We start from the raw sequence: 19,243 nt of genomic DNA on the forward strand, positions 1-19,243 counted from the left end.
CTGCGGAAATTATACCAGCTGCGGCCCTACCTGGACGAGCAGAGTCTCATGACAGTTACACACGCACTGGTAACATCTCGTATAGATTATTGCAATGCGCTCTACGTGGGGCTGCCTTTGAAGACGGTCCGGCGACTGCAACTGGTCCAGAGTCGAGCTGCGCGGCTGGTGAGTGGTGGAGCCGCTGGAGATCACATCAAGCCGATTCTGTTCAGTTTACATTGGTTACCAGTTGCTGCCCGAGCCCAATTCAAAGTGCTTGTTTTGACATATAAAGCCCTAAACGGCTTGGGCCCTGGATACTTGAAGGACCGCCTCCTTCCATATGAGCCTACCCGGCAGTTAAGATCTAGCCAGGGGGCCCTTTTGAAAGAGCCATCCCTCAAAGAGGTAAGGGGGATGGCTTGTAGACAAAGGGCCTTTTCGGCAGCTGCCCCCAGACTATGGAACGCCCTCCCAACTGAAATCCGTCTGGCGCCGACGTTGATGACATTTCGGCGCCAGGTCAAAACCTTCCTGTTCCAGAAGGCTTTTAATTGAAATAACAACTGTGGGTCCTGATGATGGCAATTTTAATTGTATTTTAATTGTATTATAATTGTATTTTAATCATCTTATTGTATTGAATTTTAATTATTGTAAGCCGCCCAGAGACCTCTGGGTAGAGTGGGCGGCACATAAATAAAATAAATAAATAAATAATAAATAAATAAATATAAAGGCCAACCAACAAGATGAAAAAAATCTGATGTCACTTGCAGCTGTCTTTCACGAACATATCAATCTCTAATTTATCATTACAATTTTTTACGATTTTTACAAGATTACACTTTAAATGGTATCTGGCATAACTAAAACTGTCCCTCAGATGACTTCAAAATCACATGTTAGAAATTCCAAGCAAATGTCACCTGTCATATTTTTAAAAATAATCAGATGAAGTCATGATATAAAATCATCGCTCACATTGCACTAAAAAAGGTAATATATCATTTTCAAATCCTGGTGCAAAATATGCTTTTTAAGTGAATACACAGATAAGTTCTTTAGGATGGATGGATCGATCAATGGATGGGTGGATCGATCAATCGATCAGTCGATGTAGCCTTTCTCCTTAAAAAGGACCCAAGGAGGCTTATACCATTAGACAGTATGATAAAGCTAACAACAATAAATTGATAAATACTAAGGTAAGGTAAACGTTCCCCTTGACATTTAGTCCAGTTGTGTCTGACTCTAGGGAGCAGTGCTCATTCCCGTTTCCAAGCCACAGAGCCAGTGTTTTGTCCGTAGACAGTTTCTGTGGTCACGTGGCCGGCGGGACTAGACACGGAATGCCGTGACCTTCCCGCCAAGGTGGTACCTATTTATCTACTCACATTTTTACATGCTTTCGAACTGCTAGGTTGGCAGGAGCTGGGACAAGCGACGGGAGCTCACTCCGTCGCGTGGATTCGATCTTACGACGGCTGATGTTCTGACCTTGCAGCACAGAGGCTTCTGCGGTTTAACTCGCAGCGCCACCACGTCCCTTCCTAATACTAAGAAGATCAAACAATTACCACACTAAAACAGTAAACAAAAGCAACACCAAAACACATTTGAAGCCATAAGCCATCCATTTAAAATCCCACTCCGGTAGCCGGTCACTCAGGCACAGCTGCCTTGAAGAGAAAGGTCTTCTCCTCCTTGTTGAAGGACAGCAAAATTGGCATCATGGGGCTTCCTGTTGAGCTGAAGCTGTACACACTCTTTTCCACATTCTAAAATATGAAGGTGGCAGGTAGTTTTAGGCCTCTCCCCTTCGTTCGTTCGTTCGTTTAGTCATTTAGTTGTGTCCGACTCTTCGTGACCCCATGGACCAGAGCACGCCAGGCCCTCCTATCTTCCACTGCTTCCCGGAGTTGTGTCAAATTCATGTTGGTTACTTTGATGACACTGTCCAGCCATCTCATCCTCAGTCGTCCCCTTCTCCTCTTGCCATCACACTTTCCTAACATCAAGGTTTTTTCCAAGGAGTCTTCTCTTCTCATGAGATGGCCAAAGTACTGGAGCCTCAGCTTCAGGATCTGTCCTTCCAGTGAGCACTCAGGGTTGATTTCCTTTAGAATTGATAGGTTTGTTCTCCTTGCAGTCCAGGGGACTCTCAAGAGCCTCCTCCAGCACCACAATTCAAAGGCATCAATTCTTTGGCGGTCTGCTTTCTTTATGGTCCAGCTCTCACTTCCATACATCACGACAGGAAAAACCATAGCTTTGACTATTCGGACTTTTGTTGGCAAGGTGATGTCTCTGCTTTTTAAGATGCTGTCAAGATTTGTCATCGCTTTCCTCCCAAGAAGCAGGCGTCTTTTAATTTCGTGGCTGCTGTCTCCATCTGCAGTGATCATGGAGCCCAGGAAAATAGAATCTGTCACTTCGTCCATGTCTTCCCCTTCTATTTCCCAGGAGGTGATGGGACCAGTGGCCATGATCTTAGTTTTTTTGATGTTGAGTTTCAGACTGTTTTTTGCGCTCTCCTCTTTCACTCTCATTACAAGGTTCTTTAATTCCTCCTCACTTTCTGCCATCAGAATGGTATCATCTGCCTTTCCCCTACTCATCACCAAAGCCTAGTTTCCATCACTATGAATAACCTTATGTTTACACTCCACACGGCAACATCTGCGTTGCAATGATGTCCACTAAGAGAAAATACTGCATGGGAGTCAGGCCTGGAGAATCAGCAGGGGTTACAGAAGCAGGGGGGCATTGATTTAAATACAAGGCCAAAAAAAAAGCAACTTCCCTACAGTTCTGTTGGCTTAATACGGCACAGTTCTGGGACTTAAATCAATTGTTTGTCTGCTGGTTTGTTAAATGGAAACTCTGCCTTTCTGGCAACAAGTGACACTCAGAAGTGTTAACATTCATAAAATCAAACTAATAAAAAACCTAAATCAATGAAAGGCCTTAGAAGTGCCATGAAAACCCCTTTTTAAAGGTTTAAAATGCAATTTAAAAGGCATCAATAAAAGATAACACCCAGCTAATTAAAGCCAACAGCGCAACTTAAATGCCAAAAGGCTGGTCTAAAACTGCAAAACCCGAATCCTGTGGGAGCTGCGTTGAGAACAAGGCTTTGAGCCTGTTTAGCACTCTGCTATTCGTGGCATTTCCTAATATAAGTCATGGGGGGCATGGGTTGAAAGAGTCCTGATTCCAGGAATTTTTACATTGTGTGTGTGTGTGTGTGTGTGTGTGTGTGTGTGTGTCTGTGTGTCTGTGTGTCTGTGTGTCTGTGTGTGTCTGTGTGTCTGTGTGTCTGTGTGTCTGTGTGTGTGTATGTGTGTGTGTGAGATCAGTGGTCCGGAAACAGGGGTAAATTACCCCAAATGGGGTAAAAATGAAAATCCTGGGGGTAATGAGGACATGACCCTAATCCCCTTCCCTCCTCCTCCTCCTCCTCTTCTGCCCAGAGGGGGGTCCCCGGCTGCCCAATAGCTCCCTTCCTGCCCTCCCCTTCCCCAGTCCAGCTGCAACTGAGCCATGGTGGCTGACGATGGGACCCGGTCGGCGACATATGGCAGCTGAGCAGCGCTGGTGGGGCTGGCTATGGAGGAGAGCGAGGCTGGGGAGAGTGGTCAGAGCATCCCGGCCAGGAGAAGCCTCTCATTCCAGTGCCTGGAGAGGTGGATCGTGGCAGAGGGGGGCGGTTGAGCCTCAACAGTGGCCTGGGCCAGGCTGAGCCTCCCATCGCTGGAACGCCATCGCTGCCCCATGCCCCGTCGGGTGGCAGCGGCGCTCACCCGGCTGTGCAGCTTCCTTCGGTGGTGCCTCCATGGCGACCAGCTGGGCCTGGTGGAGCCTCTCGCCCTCTGTGCAGCAGCTGTTGCAGCACTTCGACGCCGAGGCCCAATGTGGCTGCCCCAGCGAGCAGCTGCTGGAGCCGGTGCCAGAGCGGGGGGCAGCATTGGACGCCCCAGGCAGGCGAGCCACCTGCTGCTCTTCGACGGCCGCCCAGGAGCCTCCTACCAGCGGAGAAAGGGAGCCGCCCCCACAGGGCCAAGGACTGAGCGCAGCCCTGCCAGGCGGAGGTGGAGGAGGAGGTGGCAGCACAGGTGTGGGTGGCGATGCTTCGGCGGCAGTGCTCGACTGGCTGAACATGACCGAGATCCTTCCTTTCAAATCAAGGGGGTAATGTCGGCGTATATAAATTTTTTAGGGGGGGAAAGGTAAAAAAGTTCCCTGACCACTGATCAAGATGCTCTCTCTGAACACACACACACACAATCACAAAGATAATGTAAAAATTCCTGAATGAAACATCATTAAGTTTTTTTTTTCTCTTGTTTAAAAGATAACAGATATTTTCTTCCACAATCTAGGAAGAGTTCTCTAGGGATGGAATTTCTAGATGTTCTGAACTACGAATACCATCATTCTCCATTTGGGGAGCATTACTTGCCTTACAGACAGGACCAACACTTAACTATGAGGCACCTGGGAGAAAGGCTTAGATTTGAAGGCTTTGAAGCTTGGCTAGGCCAACTTCCACCCACTTGTCCTGATCAGAAAGAAATCTCCCATCTGACACCAAGGCAGGAACAGGAAGCTTGGGTGGAACTAGGCCCAGCTAAGCCGCAGGGCCTTCTTGTAATGTGGGGTTTTTCTTCCAAATACATCATTTTTGGGTATTTGCAATTTTCCCAAAAGGGTAGGCAGAACTCCCAGAATGGAGAACAATTGTATTTGCCCTTAGAGAATCTGATATCTAAAGTTCTCTTCCCCTTGCAAGAAAGTTTTTTCTGCAAACTATTCAAGTTTAGGAGATCTGAAGCCATGCTGATCTCTTTGATCCATCAGCCATACTTCTGTGGTTGCTCTGTATACATATGTTGCTTCACAAAGTAAGAGGTTCAAGTTTTGCACAGATAGTTTGTGCAAATTGCAGAAACTTCCGTTGGTTGCGGGGGGCTCTCCTTGTCGTTTTCTTGTACTAAAGACAGGGAATCTCACAAAACAGAGTTGTAATATGTGTGGTGTAAAAGCAGGTAATTTCTCAGGAGGCCTAGCATTCTCTGCAGAATAAGTAATTTGCAGGAATTCATCACAAACAGGCCCAGATCCTTTTGTGTAGTTCTGCTGGTGGTGTTAACATTTGGAGACAAATGTCACACAACTCACATGTAGCTGGTAATATCTACAGCAATCTCTTAACTAGAGGCAATTGAACTCCCAAAGTTTCCTTGTTTGTAGTCCTCCCTCTTAGGGACGTGGTGGCACTGCAGGCTAAACTGCAGAAGCCTTTGTGTGCTGCAGGGTCAGAAGACCAAGCAGTCGTAAGATCGAATCCACGCAATGGAGTGAGCGCCCGTCGCTTGTCCCAGCTCCTGCCAACCTAGCTGTTCGAAAGCATGCAACTGCAAGTAGATAAATAGGGACCACCTCGGTGGGAAGGTAACAGCGTTCCGTGTCTAAGTCGCACTGGCCATGTGACCACGGAAGATTGTCTTTGGACAAAACGCTGGCTCTATGGCTTGGAAAAGGGGATGAGCACCGCCCCCTAGAGTCGAACACGACTGGACAAAAATTGTCATGGGGAACCTTTACCTAAATGCAAAGTAAAAAGGGCAAATATCCTGCTACACAATGTAGGATATGTGAATAAATCACAATTTTCAGCCAGCCAGAATCTCTCTGTGCTTCCAGTGTTTGAGTCCTGATGCAGATAGAAAACCGCTGATGCCTTAGAAAATTTACTGCAAATGGTTAGTAGGGATACCGCAAGAGATAACACAGCAAGAGGAAACATACATGTGTCTTTCCATTCTGAGTCCAGGTATGGTCCCTGTTGAGTCGGAGCACCATACCAATGACTGGTTCTCCTTCATGTGGCAAAGGAGCTACATGATTTATTTATTTTTATTTATTTTATGTAATGTCGATACTGCCTGACTTAGTGAAAGGTCACTACTTTGGGTGGTCTACATAAAATCACTGAAATACGGGAATGTTAGCTCTACCAATCCTCCAACCCTGACCCCACAAAAAGTGACATTAATACAGAACCCAAGCAAGATCGATGGAGCAAATAGGTACTTATAACCATAATGGATAATTATGGGTCACAAATTAACCTCAGGGAAGTATGTTGTTGAAAGTCCCTCTATACAGTTCTACCTTTGCTAGTTAGGCATCCTTCAGTCTCGAAAGACTATGGTAGCGTGCTCTGTATGGAGGGCTTGGAACAGCGCCTAGTGTGGCTGAGAAGGCCGATTCGAGAGTGACAGTCCCTTCCACACTGAAGACAAACCCAGTCTGTCCCCTGTCCGGCTCCCTGGTTTTGCTGCTTATGTGACTTCCTCTTTGCCTCGGCCTGCTGAGCAAGAGTCTCTTCAAATTGGGAGAGGCCGTGATGCACTGCCTGCCTCCAGGCTGAACGGTCAGATGTCAGGGTTTCCCATCTGTTGAGGTCTATTCCTAAGGCCTTCAGATCTCGCTTGCAGATGTCCTTGTATCGCAGTTGTGGTCTCCCTCTGGGGCGCTTTCCCTGCACTAATTCTCCATAGAGGAGATCCTTTGGAATCCGACCATCAGCCATTCTCACGATGTGCCCAAGCCAACGTAGACGTCGCTGTTTCAGTAATGTATTCATGCTGAAGATTCCAGCTTGTTCTAGGACTGCTCTGTTTGGAACTTTGTCCTGCCAGGTGATGCCAAAAATCCGTCGGAGGCAACGCATATGGAAGGTGTTCAGCTTCCTCTCCTGCCGTGCACAAAGGGTCCAGGACTCACTGCAGTACAAGAGTGTGCTTAGAACACAGGCTCTATAAACCTGAATCTTCGTATGTGTCGTCAGCTTCTTATTGAGCCATACTCTCTTTGTGAGTCTAGAGAACATGGTGGCTGCTTTCCCAATGCGTTTCTCCAGCTCGACATCTAGAGAGAGGGTGTCAGAGATGGTTGAGCCGAGGTACACAAAGTCATGAACAACCTCCAATTCTTTGCTAGTGTCCTGAAAATTAGGAGGATGTGAGGACGGAGTACCTCCAATAGAAGCCTATTTCACAAGGATGGGGCCACAACTGAGGAGGCCTCCTGGGCCGCCCAACGAGTTATTATAACATAATCATTAAAGGGATGTTGATTTGTGTTTTTGAACTACAGCTCCCAGAATTCCCAAGGTAGCCTTCCATTCCAATATGATGTGGAGAGGGACATAGATATGAAAAGCAGGGATGAGGATTTGAAGCGCAACGTTGTTTATCTTGTGGTTTCATGTGCTTTCTTGTTCATTTACTTGTTTTTGCTTATCTAGCCAATTTTCACAGAAACTGTGGACGGCTTACTGTAAAATGGCCAATAAGATGCTACTAAAAATAGCAGAATAAATTATCTTCTACTTATCTGGATCAGATATAATGTTCATCTCTATAAAAATGTTTTTATTATGTCTAGGCAATTTGGATAAGCTTACAGTGGTGCTCTTGATTTAATGGAGAAGCATTGGTTTGGATTTTTCCTTACGTGCTTAAGTTTATTGTGTCCGTGCCTTATAATGAGATTTTGAAGAGTCCTTAACGGGCAGAGGTGCACCCTTTAAGAAGGGTAAGCAGTCTGATGCCCTCACGACTTTTTATACTTCACTTCCTGTCAACTCTATCCAACACAGATAGTGATTGGGGGTTATGGGGGTTCTCATCAAAAACATAAGAGGACACCAGCTGTTTATCCTTGTCCTAAGATATGTAAGATTCAAGGTTTCTCAAAAAGTCATAAAGTGCCACTCTAAACAGCAATTATCCTGGCCTGGATTGGTCTTGATTGTGCTAAACATAATCTAGGTGCTTGCTTGCTTGCTTGCTTGCTTGCTTGCTTGCTTGCTTGCTTGCTTGCTTGATTGATTGATTGATTGATTGATTGATTGATTGTGGTGATCCTTGAACGCATATGCAAGGATCAACTACACCACACCTCAAAAACCCCTGTTTAGCACAATCAAGATCTTCTTTCCCTTTAAAGGGAAATATCTCATCAATCTTCAGAAATGGAAAGAATTATTTATTTCTTTTTAGTTGCTACTAGCGTATCAGGCCTGGCGTGGGGTCACGAAGAGTCGGACACGACTTAACGACTAAACAATAACAATGTATCAGGAATGCTTTGGAAGGTGGGATTTTTTTAAAACCTTGTTAAAGCATTGTTGATGCACTGTGTCAGTTAGCATTAATTAAAAATAACTGGAAAGCTTTGTCTCTCTTCCCCTCCAAAGGCAAGCATCAAAGAAGCTTCCCATTTCTCAAGACTGTTGAGTGGCTTCACCAAAGGGATAGCCATGCAGCTGCTTTGGTTCAATCCCAGAAATCACACACACTGGAACCAAACCAAAACAGAGATCTTACTTGGACCAAAAGAACCCAAGTAACCTCTAACAGAGACCCAAAAAGGTGCAGGTAGTCATCAGTCAGAGGTTTGCAATGACATGTACTGTATACAGAACTTAACGACTAAACAACAACGCAGAACTACTAACCCTTCATTCTAACTATGGATGTCGTTGAGGGGCATTCATTTTTGTTCTCTTTTCATCATCATCATCATCATCTTAGAACTGCAGAGCTGGAATGTTTTCCTGTTCTTTGTTTTTGTAGCATGGAAATCACAGAATTTCAAAGATGTCACATAGCACATAAAATGTGTGTTCTTAGGATGATGCATCAAGCAAAATACTCCATCTCTATACATAGCTGCGAACATGATAAAACTCAAACTGGTTTCCCAGGTTAAGTAGCAAGTTAAGATGCATTTATTCTTTTGGTAGAGGAGGTGTGTAAGGACATAATTTCCTTCAATTCCACCTTTTCCCTCAATCCTTATTTGTAGGAATCCTTATAATTATTCTTGATTGGCCTTGAAAAGGCAATCAGCACAATCCGGAGTTAAACATTAAATGTGGAGCATTAGCTCTGCCAGAGGAGTAATTACCGAACGCATACGGAAATGTCAATACTTGGCAACACAGGCTGTCAGTAAACCAACGCTCGGTACTTTGTTCTTGAACTAATTAAATGGGTTGGTGGAGCAAAAGTGGGTGAGGATGTTCAGAAGAGATTGAACTAGTATGTTTTGTGGTAAGAATGGAATTCATTTGGGAGCAATGTAGAGAATATAGCTCTTCTGAAGAAACCAATATCCCATCTAAGTCCTAGCCTGCTTAGCGAAACTGCTGCATCGTGTGCATTCAGATCCCTGGTGCCATAGTTAGAGACCCTCTGTTTTGTTCACTGTACAATAGACCATCTTCCACAACAGTCCACTGGGATTTTGTCATCTTCAAGATTCAGTTCAAATCCTAATCCAGTGATTTGCAATAACTTCATTTGGTTCACACCAATTCAGAGATTTGCAGATCACAGCTTGGAAATCCAGCTGTTCATGCCTCCCACTGGAAATCAATAAAACCTCAGTTTCAAAGTTCTAAATTTTTCTTTGGGATGCTCCTATTTTTTGAGTTGCCTTATGGAGTGCTGAATTGGATTGTTGTACAATATCTACTGTTGCACTCTAGTGCAGCAATAATTAAGCTGACTCAAATGCTGGCAAATAGATGGGGGAGTTTCATGCTGTATGTCTTCAAACTATGGTCATTTTCTAATGGAATTATGATTGGTAGATGAGTTGGTGTCTGTGGGAATGTCTGTTTGTGCGTGTGTGTTGCAGAATTCTAAAACAAAATTCAGTATATCTGTATTTGACTCTTCACAAATGAGCCACACTGCCTCGTATCAGAAGATTAGGTACATGGGGTTTTGTGCAAGAGTAGCCTTAATGGGTTTAGGAGAGCAGTTCTGAAATATGTCAATTCATGCACCAAACTCCTTCACATTATATAAAGAAGCAACATAATGATCTATTGTACTAACCAACTGAAATGGCGGTGGATGTTAGACAGGGTTACATGGATTTCTCAGTTTTGATTTCACAGTTTCTCATTTTACAATGCAAGTCGACTTTGTCCCATCGCTGCATCAGTCTGCAATTTTTAAAAATGCTTGCACAGTAATTTAAATGCGTTTTCATTTCTCTTTATTTACATAACTTTGATATGATTTTGCGTAGCATATGCACTTTTCAAAGCAATTTCAAGTAATATATTGCATTGTGTAAGTTATTGTTATTCATTGTTACTCCTATACACTTTTGTGCTTTTTTAATAAATTGGAGAGCTACATGCAAAATTCAGGGAAGTGTGAGCATCAAAGAACTTTGTTTTGGTTTAGAAAGAACAAGGAAAATGCAGTGTGGTCCCCGAGATTACACAAATGTAAGAGTGGCTGATATCTTTTATTGGACCACTCTTCCTTTACAATTTTTCAATGTACAATTTTCCAATGTACATTTTTTCTGCACTATTTATAAACGGATTATGCTAAGCCTGGATAAGTGGAATTTTCTCCACAAAAGCTTTCAATTTGTTTGATTTTTAGTGGTCCGATAAAAGGTATCACCCACTCTTACCTTTGGTTTGATTTGTGACTAGAGATGGGCATGAACTCCTGGTTCAGTGGTTCACCGCAGTTTGTCTACTGGCCACCTAGCATCTCACCACCACCCCTCCAGCAGGCACCCACTAGGAGGCAAAACCTGGAGGAGGTAGACTATGGAAGCCAGGGCACTGTTTCTGAGTGGACACTCTCTAGAGAGTGCGAGGCACCAAACCGCAGATAAACTGTGTAGCCGGTAAATGAACTTCTATGAACCACTGAACCGGCAGTTGGTGTCCATCTCTATTTTGGTGTTAATTGGGCAAAGTAATATAAAGAAAGTTCTCAAAGACCTCTCCCTTGAGCCACCTGGTTGAAACTGCTAATGAAGGTGGCAGTTCTGGGACATGAGACATCAAGTGATACTTGGTCCTAGGACCTAGTTGGTCCTCATCCAAGCAATGAAGCATCCCTTACTCATCTGTTTCTCTGATATAGCCAGATGAAATGGGTGCTGGTGTGAGAGGAGGCAGTTCTCGGATGGGGGAAAGTCAAAAATTCTCAGCCCCTTCTTTTGGTCTTTTCCAGCTCTACAAATTCTATGATTCCTCCTTTACCAGCCAGCCCACTCCTTAAGGTCTGATGGAGAGGCCCTTCTGGGCTAAGATCCAAAGGTATATTTACTTCCATATCAGTTCCACTGACATTTTGATATTGAGTCAAAATATACGGAAACTGAACATTCTCAGCTTCTCTCTCAACTCTCGTTCTTTCTGTGTATATAGAGCTTAGGGTGTGTTTCTGTACGCAACGCCAGCAGAATCTACCCTTTCTTTCTCACCCTCTGTAGACCTCCAAAGGAAATTTCTAGGGCGCATGGAGAATCCCACCACTAGATCCCAGGCTCATTGACTGAGTTATGGTAGAGTCATGATTGATGGGTCCTAAACTGTAGAATTCTTTGCCTCAGAAGACCAGACTGGGTACTCACCTTGATGGCTTTTTACCGCAAGGTGAAGACCTTCCTGGGTTGTACTTAAATTGGTTTACTGTATCTATTCTTGTTGCTGCTGCTGCTGTTTTCATAGTGTTGCACTGTGTTTTAATTGTTAGCTACCACTAGTGATGCATAAGCACCAGAGGGAACAGAGAGAAAAAAATTTAATTGAAACACACATAAAATAGGCCCATTCTGCAGAGGCTAAGAGCCACAGTGAGAGAACAATTATTCAAAGACTTTTAGCCTCTATGTAATGGCTGGCTGGTGGTCCTTTGGTTTATATAAAAATTTAAGTCTACCCTTCTCATATTTACAAGCCCATCATAGTAACTGCTACAATTTCACCTTGAACTGAACAAACTCTTTCTCTCTCTCTTTCTCTTTCTCTCCCTCCTTGCCCCACCTCCTTCCACAGCTAACATTTTGACAGTCATCATCCTGTCACAGTTGGTGGCTCGGCGGCAGAAATCCTCCTATAATTACCTTCTAGCTCTAGCAGCTGCTGACTTGCTGGTCCTCTTTTTCATTGTCTTTGTGGACTTCTTACTGGAAGACTTCATCCTGAAGAAGGAAATGCCAGAGATCCTGGACAAAATCATTGAAGTCTTGGAATTTTCTTCCATACACACTTCCATTTGGATTACTGTACCACTGACGATTGACCGGTATATTGCGGTATGCCACCCTCTCAAATATCACATGGTTTCTTACCCAACGCGTACCCGGAAAGTCATTGTAAGTGTTTATATCATTTGCTTTCTGACCAGCATTCCTTACTACTGGTGGCCCAATATTTGGAAAGCAGATTACACAAGTACGTTGGTTCATCACATCCTCATTTGGTCCCACTGCTTCACGGCCTACATAGTACCGTGCTCAATCTTCTTTGTTCTGAATTCAGTCATTGTGTACAAGCTTCGACAAAAGTGCAATTTCCGATTGAGAGGGTACTCCACGGGGAAAACGACCGCCATCTTGTTTACAATAACCTCAATTTTTGCCATACTGTGGGCGCCAAGGGTTATCATGATCTTATATCACCTGTATGTCACACCAATAAACAACAGCTGGTCCATCCACATCGTCTCTGACGTTGCCAACATGCTAGCTCTGTTGAACACCGCCATCAATTTCTTCCTTTATTGTTTCATTAGCAAGCGATTCCGCACGATGGCAGCTGCGACGCTTAAGGCTTTCTTTAAGTGTCAGAAGCAACCTGTTCAGTTCTATACAAACCATAACTTTTCAATAACTAGCAGTCCCTGGATATCCCCTGCCAACTCTCACTGTATCAAAATGCTTGTTTACCAATATGATAAGAATGGAAAGCCTATAAAAATATCGCCATGATCGTCACTCGGAAAGTCAACTCTGAATGCGAGTGGTTTTCAAGCTGTTGCATCCATGGGATGTAATTGCCAAAATGGTTATGGCACTGAGCAGCCATTGGATTTCCTTTCTCCCCGAGAGCCAGAAGATCCGTAGGCTAGAACTGTTGTTAACAGGAGCCTTAGGTCCTGAGGAGAAACATGGAGAGGGCAGCTTCACCTCCTTTAAGGCACGTTGCAACATGAATACCCTTCGGGAATCGCCAGTTTCAACTCTTAGCACTGTTGCCAGGCAAACATATTGGTGAAAAGCTATAGTAATGCACACCAGCAACTGTGAATCCATTGACGTTCGATCAAAATACACTGAAGGCAGACCTTCTCAACTGTGCTCACCCCCTCTCCCTCTCTCTCACCATATATGGAGATAAATAAATATACCTGGAAAAGATGTTTTGCGCTGTACACCTTTGGTTGTTTCCTTTCTTTTGCCTCACCTTTCAGTTCTGTTTTGGATTCCTACAGCACAGGTTTCCTGACACCTGATGAAAGGAAGAGAGCCATCTTCAAAGTATTTGTACAATGCATGCTCTTTGAGCCAGACATGGAAGGCAGCTTCTCAGCTATAGCATGCAAAGCAATGGAAAACCGGTTGCACCTCTTTGTGTAAACCCAGGTGTTGCATTTTCCACAGAGTCCAAGACCATTCAGGAAAGGAGAGGAGGACCTGCATTGAGCAGAGAACAAACAAAACCTGGGCATCTCTTTTTAACCTAGGACCTTTCGGAGTCTCATAGCCAGGCCTTCCCAGGTGCTTCGTTCCCTGCTTGGACATTGAATATTTTATAATTTTTATGGTGTCTGTACGCATGTCGCTGCAGGACATAGCTGGACCTTCCTCGGATAAATTGGTTGTTCATACACTTCTGCAGAAAGAAGAGTGTGATGAAGAACAGGGACGGGGCGGACACATGAGTTCCAGTACATATTTGTTTCTCTTTAAAAGTTACACACAAACACACAAGACTATTTAGAAGAGACCTCCCAACTGTCCCGTGATGGGGCTGTTACAGTCATGAAGCAGACCTAAGCCAGCAGGTCTTCAAAAATGTGGATTTTACACACTGAGGAAAGAGTGTCGTAACTAACACTGGCGTCGTGAGACATCCTGGGAAACGTAAAGGAGGAAAAGTATTTTATTTATATATTGCATCTTGACGTTGAAAGATTCTCACAAACAGTTCGTGCTTGCCTTAAACAATATGAAATATATTGCCCTTTGTATGGTGACTGCTATCCTATGTGTGAAATTCTGGCCAAATGGTTCATTCCACTCACGTGCCTATTACGTGAGCCCTGATCCCACAACGTTTTGCTTTTAGGAACTGTGGTCTGCAAAGACCTAGAAATGGAATGCAGGAGGCAAAGCAATGCAGAAAAGTGCTAAAGGACAGAACTCATGTAGCCAAGCACCGGGTAAAATACAGCTAGAATAGAAAGGCATATTTCCAATCCCGTTGCACAGGGAGACAGACTGAGGGCAATAGAAGGGTACCCATGGATGGTTAGTAAATCTCCATTTCCTCAGAAGGTAATGAATTCACGCTAATGAACATGAGCAGAGAAAAACTGCGAGATCAGATATCAGTTCTGCCTGAGATTGTCATTGCTTTTGACTTAAAAAAGCAAACAGCCCCCATTCTCCATCATGTTTCTCTCAGGCCGGAATGAAAGCTGTAGCTTCGAATCAAACAGCTTGGTCACAATTGCCACATTGCCAGTACGTCTGAGAGAATCAAACTGAGGCGGCCCTCACCCTCATACACCCCCCACACACACACAATTGAAGTTGACCCAGTAACCACAGGAGAAGCACAAAATGGAAGGACGTCACAGATTCTTTGCTTGGAAATATGTATCTTTGAACCGACCAGGGCTTATTACTGACTAGACACACACAGGCTTGCTCTGTTGATTTCTGATTCCCCACTCTCCACCCCTATTAAACCTTTGAGCCTGTTTTCAAATTAAGCACGTTGGGAGGCTTTTTGCAAGAGGTTCGTATATTTTAAAATAAGAGACATTAAGACTTTTTCTACTACTATTGCAGGTTTCAGAGTAGGACTGCATGGAATGGCACACTGTGAGTTTTGTATTTTTCACAAAATTGCTTCTGTCACCACCCTGTCTTTAAACTCTGCCCAGTGGACTGAAAACAGCTGCCGAAGGAACAATGCCTCTGCTTTGTAGAAGTGTGTATCTTTTCTGTAGATATTCGATCGTTGTCTTCTAACAAAGGCAACTGCCAGTGACTGGGAAAGGTGGCAGCCATCTTTAAAGGTGGCAGCCATAAAAAATTTCCTAAACTACAAAAACAACAGAACATCGCTTTCCTGGAAAAGCAAAACTGGAGTCCCACATCAGTTCATTTCCCACTGTAAAATAGTTTTGCCTCATTCTTCGCAGAACACAGGCATAACAAAACCATCAGTTTCAAGACACCTGGAATGCTAGGAAAATATTCCTTCTATTTGGTGCAGCTTTTGTGGCCATTGGTTGGTGCTTCTAAGCCACCGTGGCCTTTTTTTCTTGCCTTCATCCATTGCCCATCGCAAATTGATCCAGTCACGATTCTCTTGCTTGGCTTGACCCATGAATGGCCATTTCTGACAAAGGGTACAATATGGCTTTCTCAGGTAACATCCCTGACATTTGAAAATTAAACTTTTATTCCTACTATAACCCAATGCTCATCTCACTCCTCCCAGGGGGGCACAATTGCTTATTCCCCATTGATGCTAATACCAATATTTACTTCTCAAATACCGGCATGTGGTTTCATGGAGGGAAGTCCTACTAGCAGGATTTTATTGGCACATATGCACATAGACCGTCTTAGATGAGAATTGTGTTCCATTTTTTTTTTGACAACTCTGCTTCCAAAAGAAATTAGAAATGGGATGGGGGGGAAATGATGAATTTTATTTTTAAAATGAAATGAAAAAATCATTTGAGCAAAGGGATTGGAATCCTTAGCCTGGAGAAGTCTTGTTTTGAATCTTTGGACATTCAACTGTGTTTGTGATCTCACATTTGTGTAGTCAATTTTTTATCCCTGAAAGGTGCCTCATCTTTAGACTTGTATGGCCAGCAGGCATGTAAAACATTATCCTCTCCAGGCAGGAAGTCAAGGATAGCAGATATGTTAACAATTTCATTCAGTTCATTTAAGATCATTGTCACAACAAGGATTTGCCAAAATGTGCAAGTTTATCTTAGAAGGGTGATGGAAAGAATTTGAGGTGATGTAAAACTGAATGCTAGGGTTGTGTCTGTCTTGACCCTTAAGTCACTCTGCAATGGATCAGATTTAAGCATGACTTACTGAGCAGTGACACATGGGCTTATTGCTATTGGTCATACATGCAGCTGCATCTAGCATACAGTATCTGCAGATATTCGAGCCAAGGTAGAAAAAAGTCATGTTTTCTGCCTATGTGCAAATGATTTCTGATAACAGAGGCAATACAGCTTGGTGGTTATAAAAGTGCATTTTATCCAAATAGCTACAGTTTTCTTTCTCTGTCTTTTTTAAATTCACTTGCATGCACTTTTGTGTGCATTTTTTTAATGTATGCATTTTTATATGCACATTTTCCATTGACTAAAGCATATTTCTTAGGCAAGATGTGTGCCGTTCCATCTTGAGTCTTGCAAATTTTGAAGGGGGTATTTGCTTCCCAGCTTCAAAAAGTTACTCCACAGAGTACAACTTGCCGAATACCCTCAAGCTTTGCACTGATAGGTAGACTTTCTGAAGACTTCTGGCATTTGTGACCCAGGATACGGAACCTTTCCATTTTCTGACATTTCCTTACAAAAGTCCAAAGCTGATGGGTTACTTTTCCATCATTAAGTAAGCCTTACAAGTTAAGTAAGGAAGATTCAAAACTGGCCATCCATTTTCAGTCATCAAATGTGTGTGTGGCAGGTTTCAAGTTCTATCCATGTGGCTAAGAGGGCGACAGAAGGGAGGGATGTTTTAGCCATTCTTCTGCATCAGACATGTGATGTATATATTTGGAATATTATTGCAATAAGAAGTGAAATGTGGTGGCGCTGCAGCCTAAACCGCAGAAGCCTGTGCTGCAGGGTCAGAAGACCAAGCAGTCATAAGATCGAATCCACGCGATGGAGTGAGCGCCCGTCACTTGTCCCAGCTCCCGCCAACCTAGCGGTTCGAAAGCATGCAAATGTGAGTAGATAAATAGGGACCACTTCGGTGGGAAGGTAACAGCATTCCGTGTCTAAGTCACGCTGGCCATGGGACCACGGAAGATTGTCTTTGGACAAAACGCTGGCTCTATGGCTTGGAAACGGGGATGAGCACCGCCCCCTAGAGTCGAACACGACTGGACAAAAATTGTCAAGGGGAACCTTTACCTTTACCTTAAGAAGTGAAATGAGAATGTTAGCTGACAAAATAAGGCACAAGGATCTTATTGCTTTATTCCAGCTTTGAATGTTACAGAATGTACACCTTATCTGATTCTGAATTTCTTGCTCCTCCACATTTTATAGCTTTTGTCTTGAAACAGATATTAACCAAAGTTTATCTTTGAGAGGCTGTATATTCTTAATGTTGGATAAGTGCTGTATCATAATTTATTTGCCATTTACTTGATGGAAGGCTGGATGGAGGAGTTAAATCACTGTATACATCAAAGCTCAATATGCACTTGTGGGTTTTAGTTTGTTTCTTCTTTATGTTGTTTTTGGGAAATGGACTGGAGGGATTCAACTATTTATATTCAACATTTATCTCAGCAATCCTATAGATGCAACTGAATGCTCTGAATTTTTAAATAACAAAAAAGCATTAAAACTTTCTATGTGGAAATCAATTGCCATATACTTTTCCTAATAAGAATACATAAAGAACTGCCTTGGTGTTTGCATTATGGGGGGCTGTGTGTCCCTTCATTTTTTACGATGACCTCCTTTAACTACTATTTCTAGAATGATAAGGAGATGCATGATTTTGTAAAAAGTTGATGTAACCTGGAGGGGGCTCAGAATTATTGAAGACCATCTTGTTTTCTCTTCATAAATGAGTGTTGATTCACCACATCTCTGTCAAGCCTTCCAAGATCAACTACTATAGTATCTGAGAGTAGAGAAGAATCCTTTGGATGTACAAGATCAGGTTTAACCCCTGATATTTCCAGGCAAAAGTATGAAGGCAAGAGGAGAAGGGGATGACAGAGGATGAGATGGTTGGATAGTTGTCATCGAAGCTACCAGAATGAATTTGACCCAACTCCGGGAGGCAGTGGAAGACAGGAGGGCCTGGCGTGCTCTGGTCCATGGGGTCACAAAGAGTCGGACACAACTAAATGACTAAACAACAACAACATTTCCAGTTAAAAGCTTAGCTCAATAAGTTAGGCTTCTTACTGTGGACCCAGCAGCTCGGAGTTCGATTCCCCACTGTGCCTCCTGGGAGGAGGGCCAGCCTGGGTGGCCTTGGGCAAGCTGCACAGTCCCAGGAAACCCTCCAGAAGAAGGGAAGGGAAACCACTGCTGAGTATTCTCTAACTGGGAGACCATGAAAAGGATCATCATAAGTCAGAATTGACTTGATGGCACACTATTATTATTATTATTATTATTATTATTATTATTATTATTATTATTATTATTATTATTATTATTATTATTATTATTATTATTATTATTATTATTATTATTATTATTATTATTATTATTATTATTATTATTATTATTATTATTATTATTATTATTATTATTATTATTATTTCTAGTTACAGAGTACGTATTGGGAACCATTCCCCACAGACATCTGTCACTTCAGGGGGAAATTGGTGGTGGTGGACCAAATCAGAGCTGGTGATGGGTAGAAACAAATCCCAAATTAAGGAGTGTTGTAGCTGTTCAGATTTTGTGGGGCAACAGATCCCAGAATTCCACAGCCTAGGAAATTTTGGGGGCTTACTGTCCAACACCACAAATCTAAACAGTTCTAGAGCCCAGAAAAATCTGCAACGTTACCAGACAAGACAGCTCTCACTGTATCTGCCACCCTGTACTTTTCTTTCTTTGAAACTTCATCTCTGCAGGCTGCATGAGAAAGGAGCCACATCAAAGCTTGGAAATTTTTATTTCAAAGAATGTTATTCCTGGAATCCCTCCACCAGCTTGTCTAGGTGATTCTAAGAGTTATAATCCCCAACAGTCACTATTTGAAGTTCTGGACTGCACACAATTAGGGTGGAGAGGGGTATGTAGCCTGCAGGTCCTGTGTCTCTGCTCTCAGAGTCAAATTGGGTATGTCAGATAGGATGTAATGTGAAAGTCCTCTATATAGACTCCTTGAAGACTCCAAGGAAGCCATAATATTGGATTCGGTCAGATGTGAGCATGCCAAA

The 19,243-nt window shown here is 43.2% G+C and overlaps 1 protein-coding gene across 1 annotated transcript in view; it reads left to right on the forward strand.

Annotated features, from left to right (window-relative positions):
- The window catches only part of GPR139 (G protein-coupled receptor 139), a 30,647-nt gene extending 12,953 nt beyond the window's left edge, over positions 1-17,694 (forward strand). The window contains exon 2 of the mRNA XM_020802995.3: positions 11,882-17,694. Within this exon, the coding sequence (XP_020658654.2) occupies positions 11,882-12,816 (935 nt within the window). The 3' untranslated portion in view covers positions 12,817-17,694. The remainder of the gene's footprint in view (positions 1-11,881) is intronic.
- The last annotated feature ends 1,549 nt before the right edge of the window (positions 17,695-19,243 follow it).

Source organism: Pogona vitticeps, chromosome 13 (assembly GCF_051106095.1).
Source record: "Pogona vitticeps strain Pit_001003342236 chromosome 13, PviZW2.1, whole genome shotgun sequence".
NCBI classification, from domain to species: domain Eukaryota; kingdom Metazoa; phylum Chordata; class Lepidosauria; order Squamata; family Agamidae; genus Pogona; species Pogona vitticeps.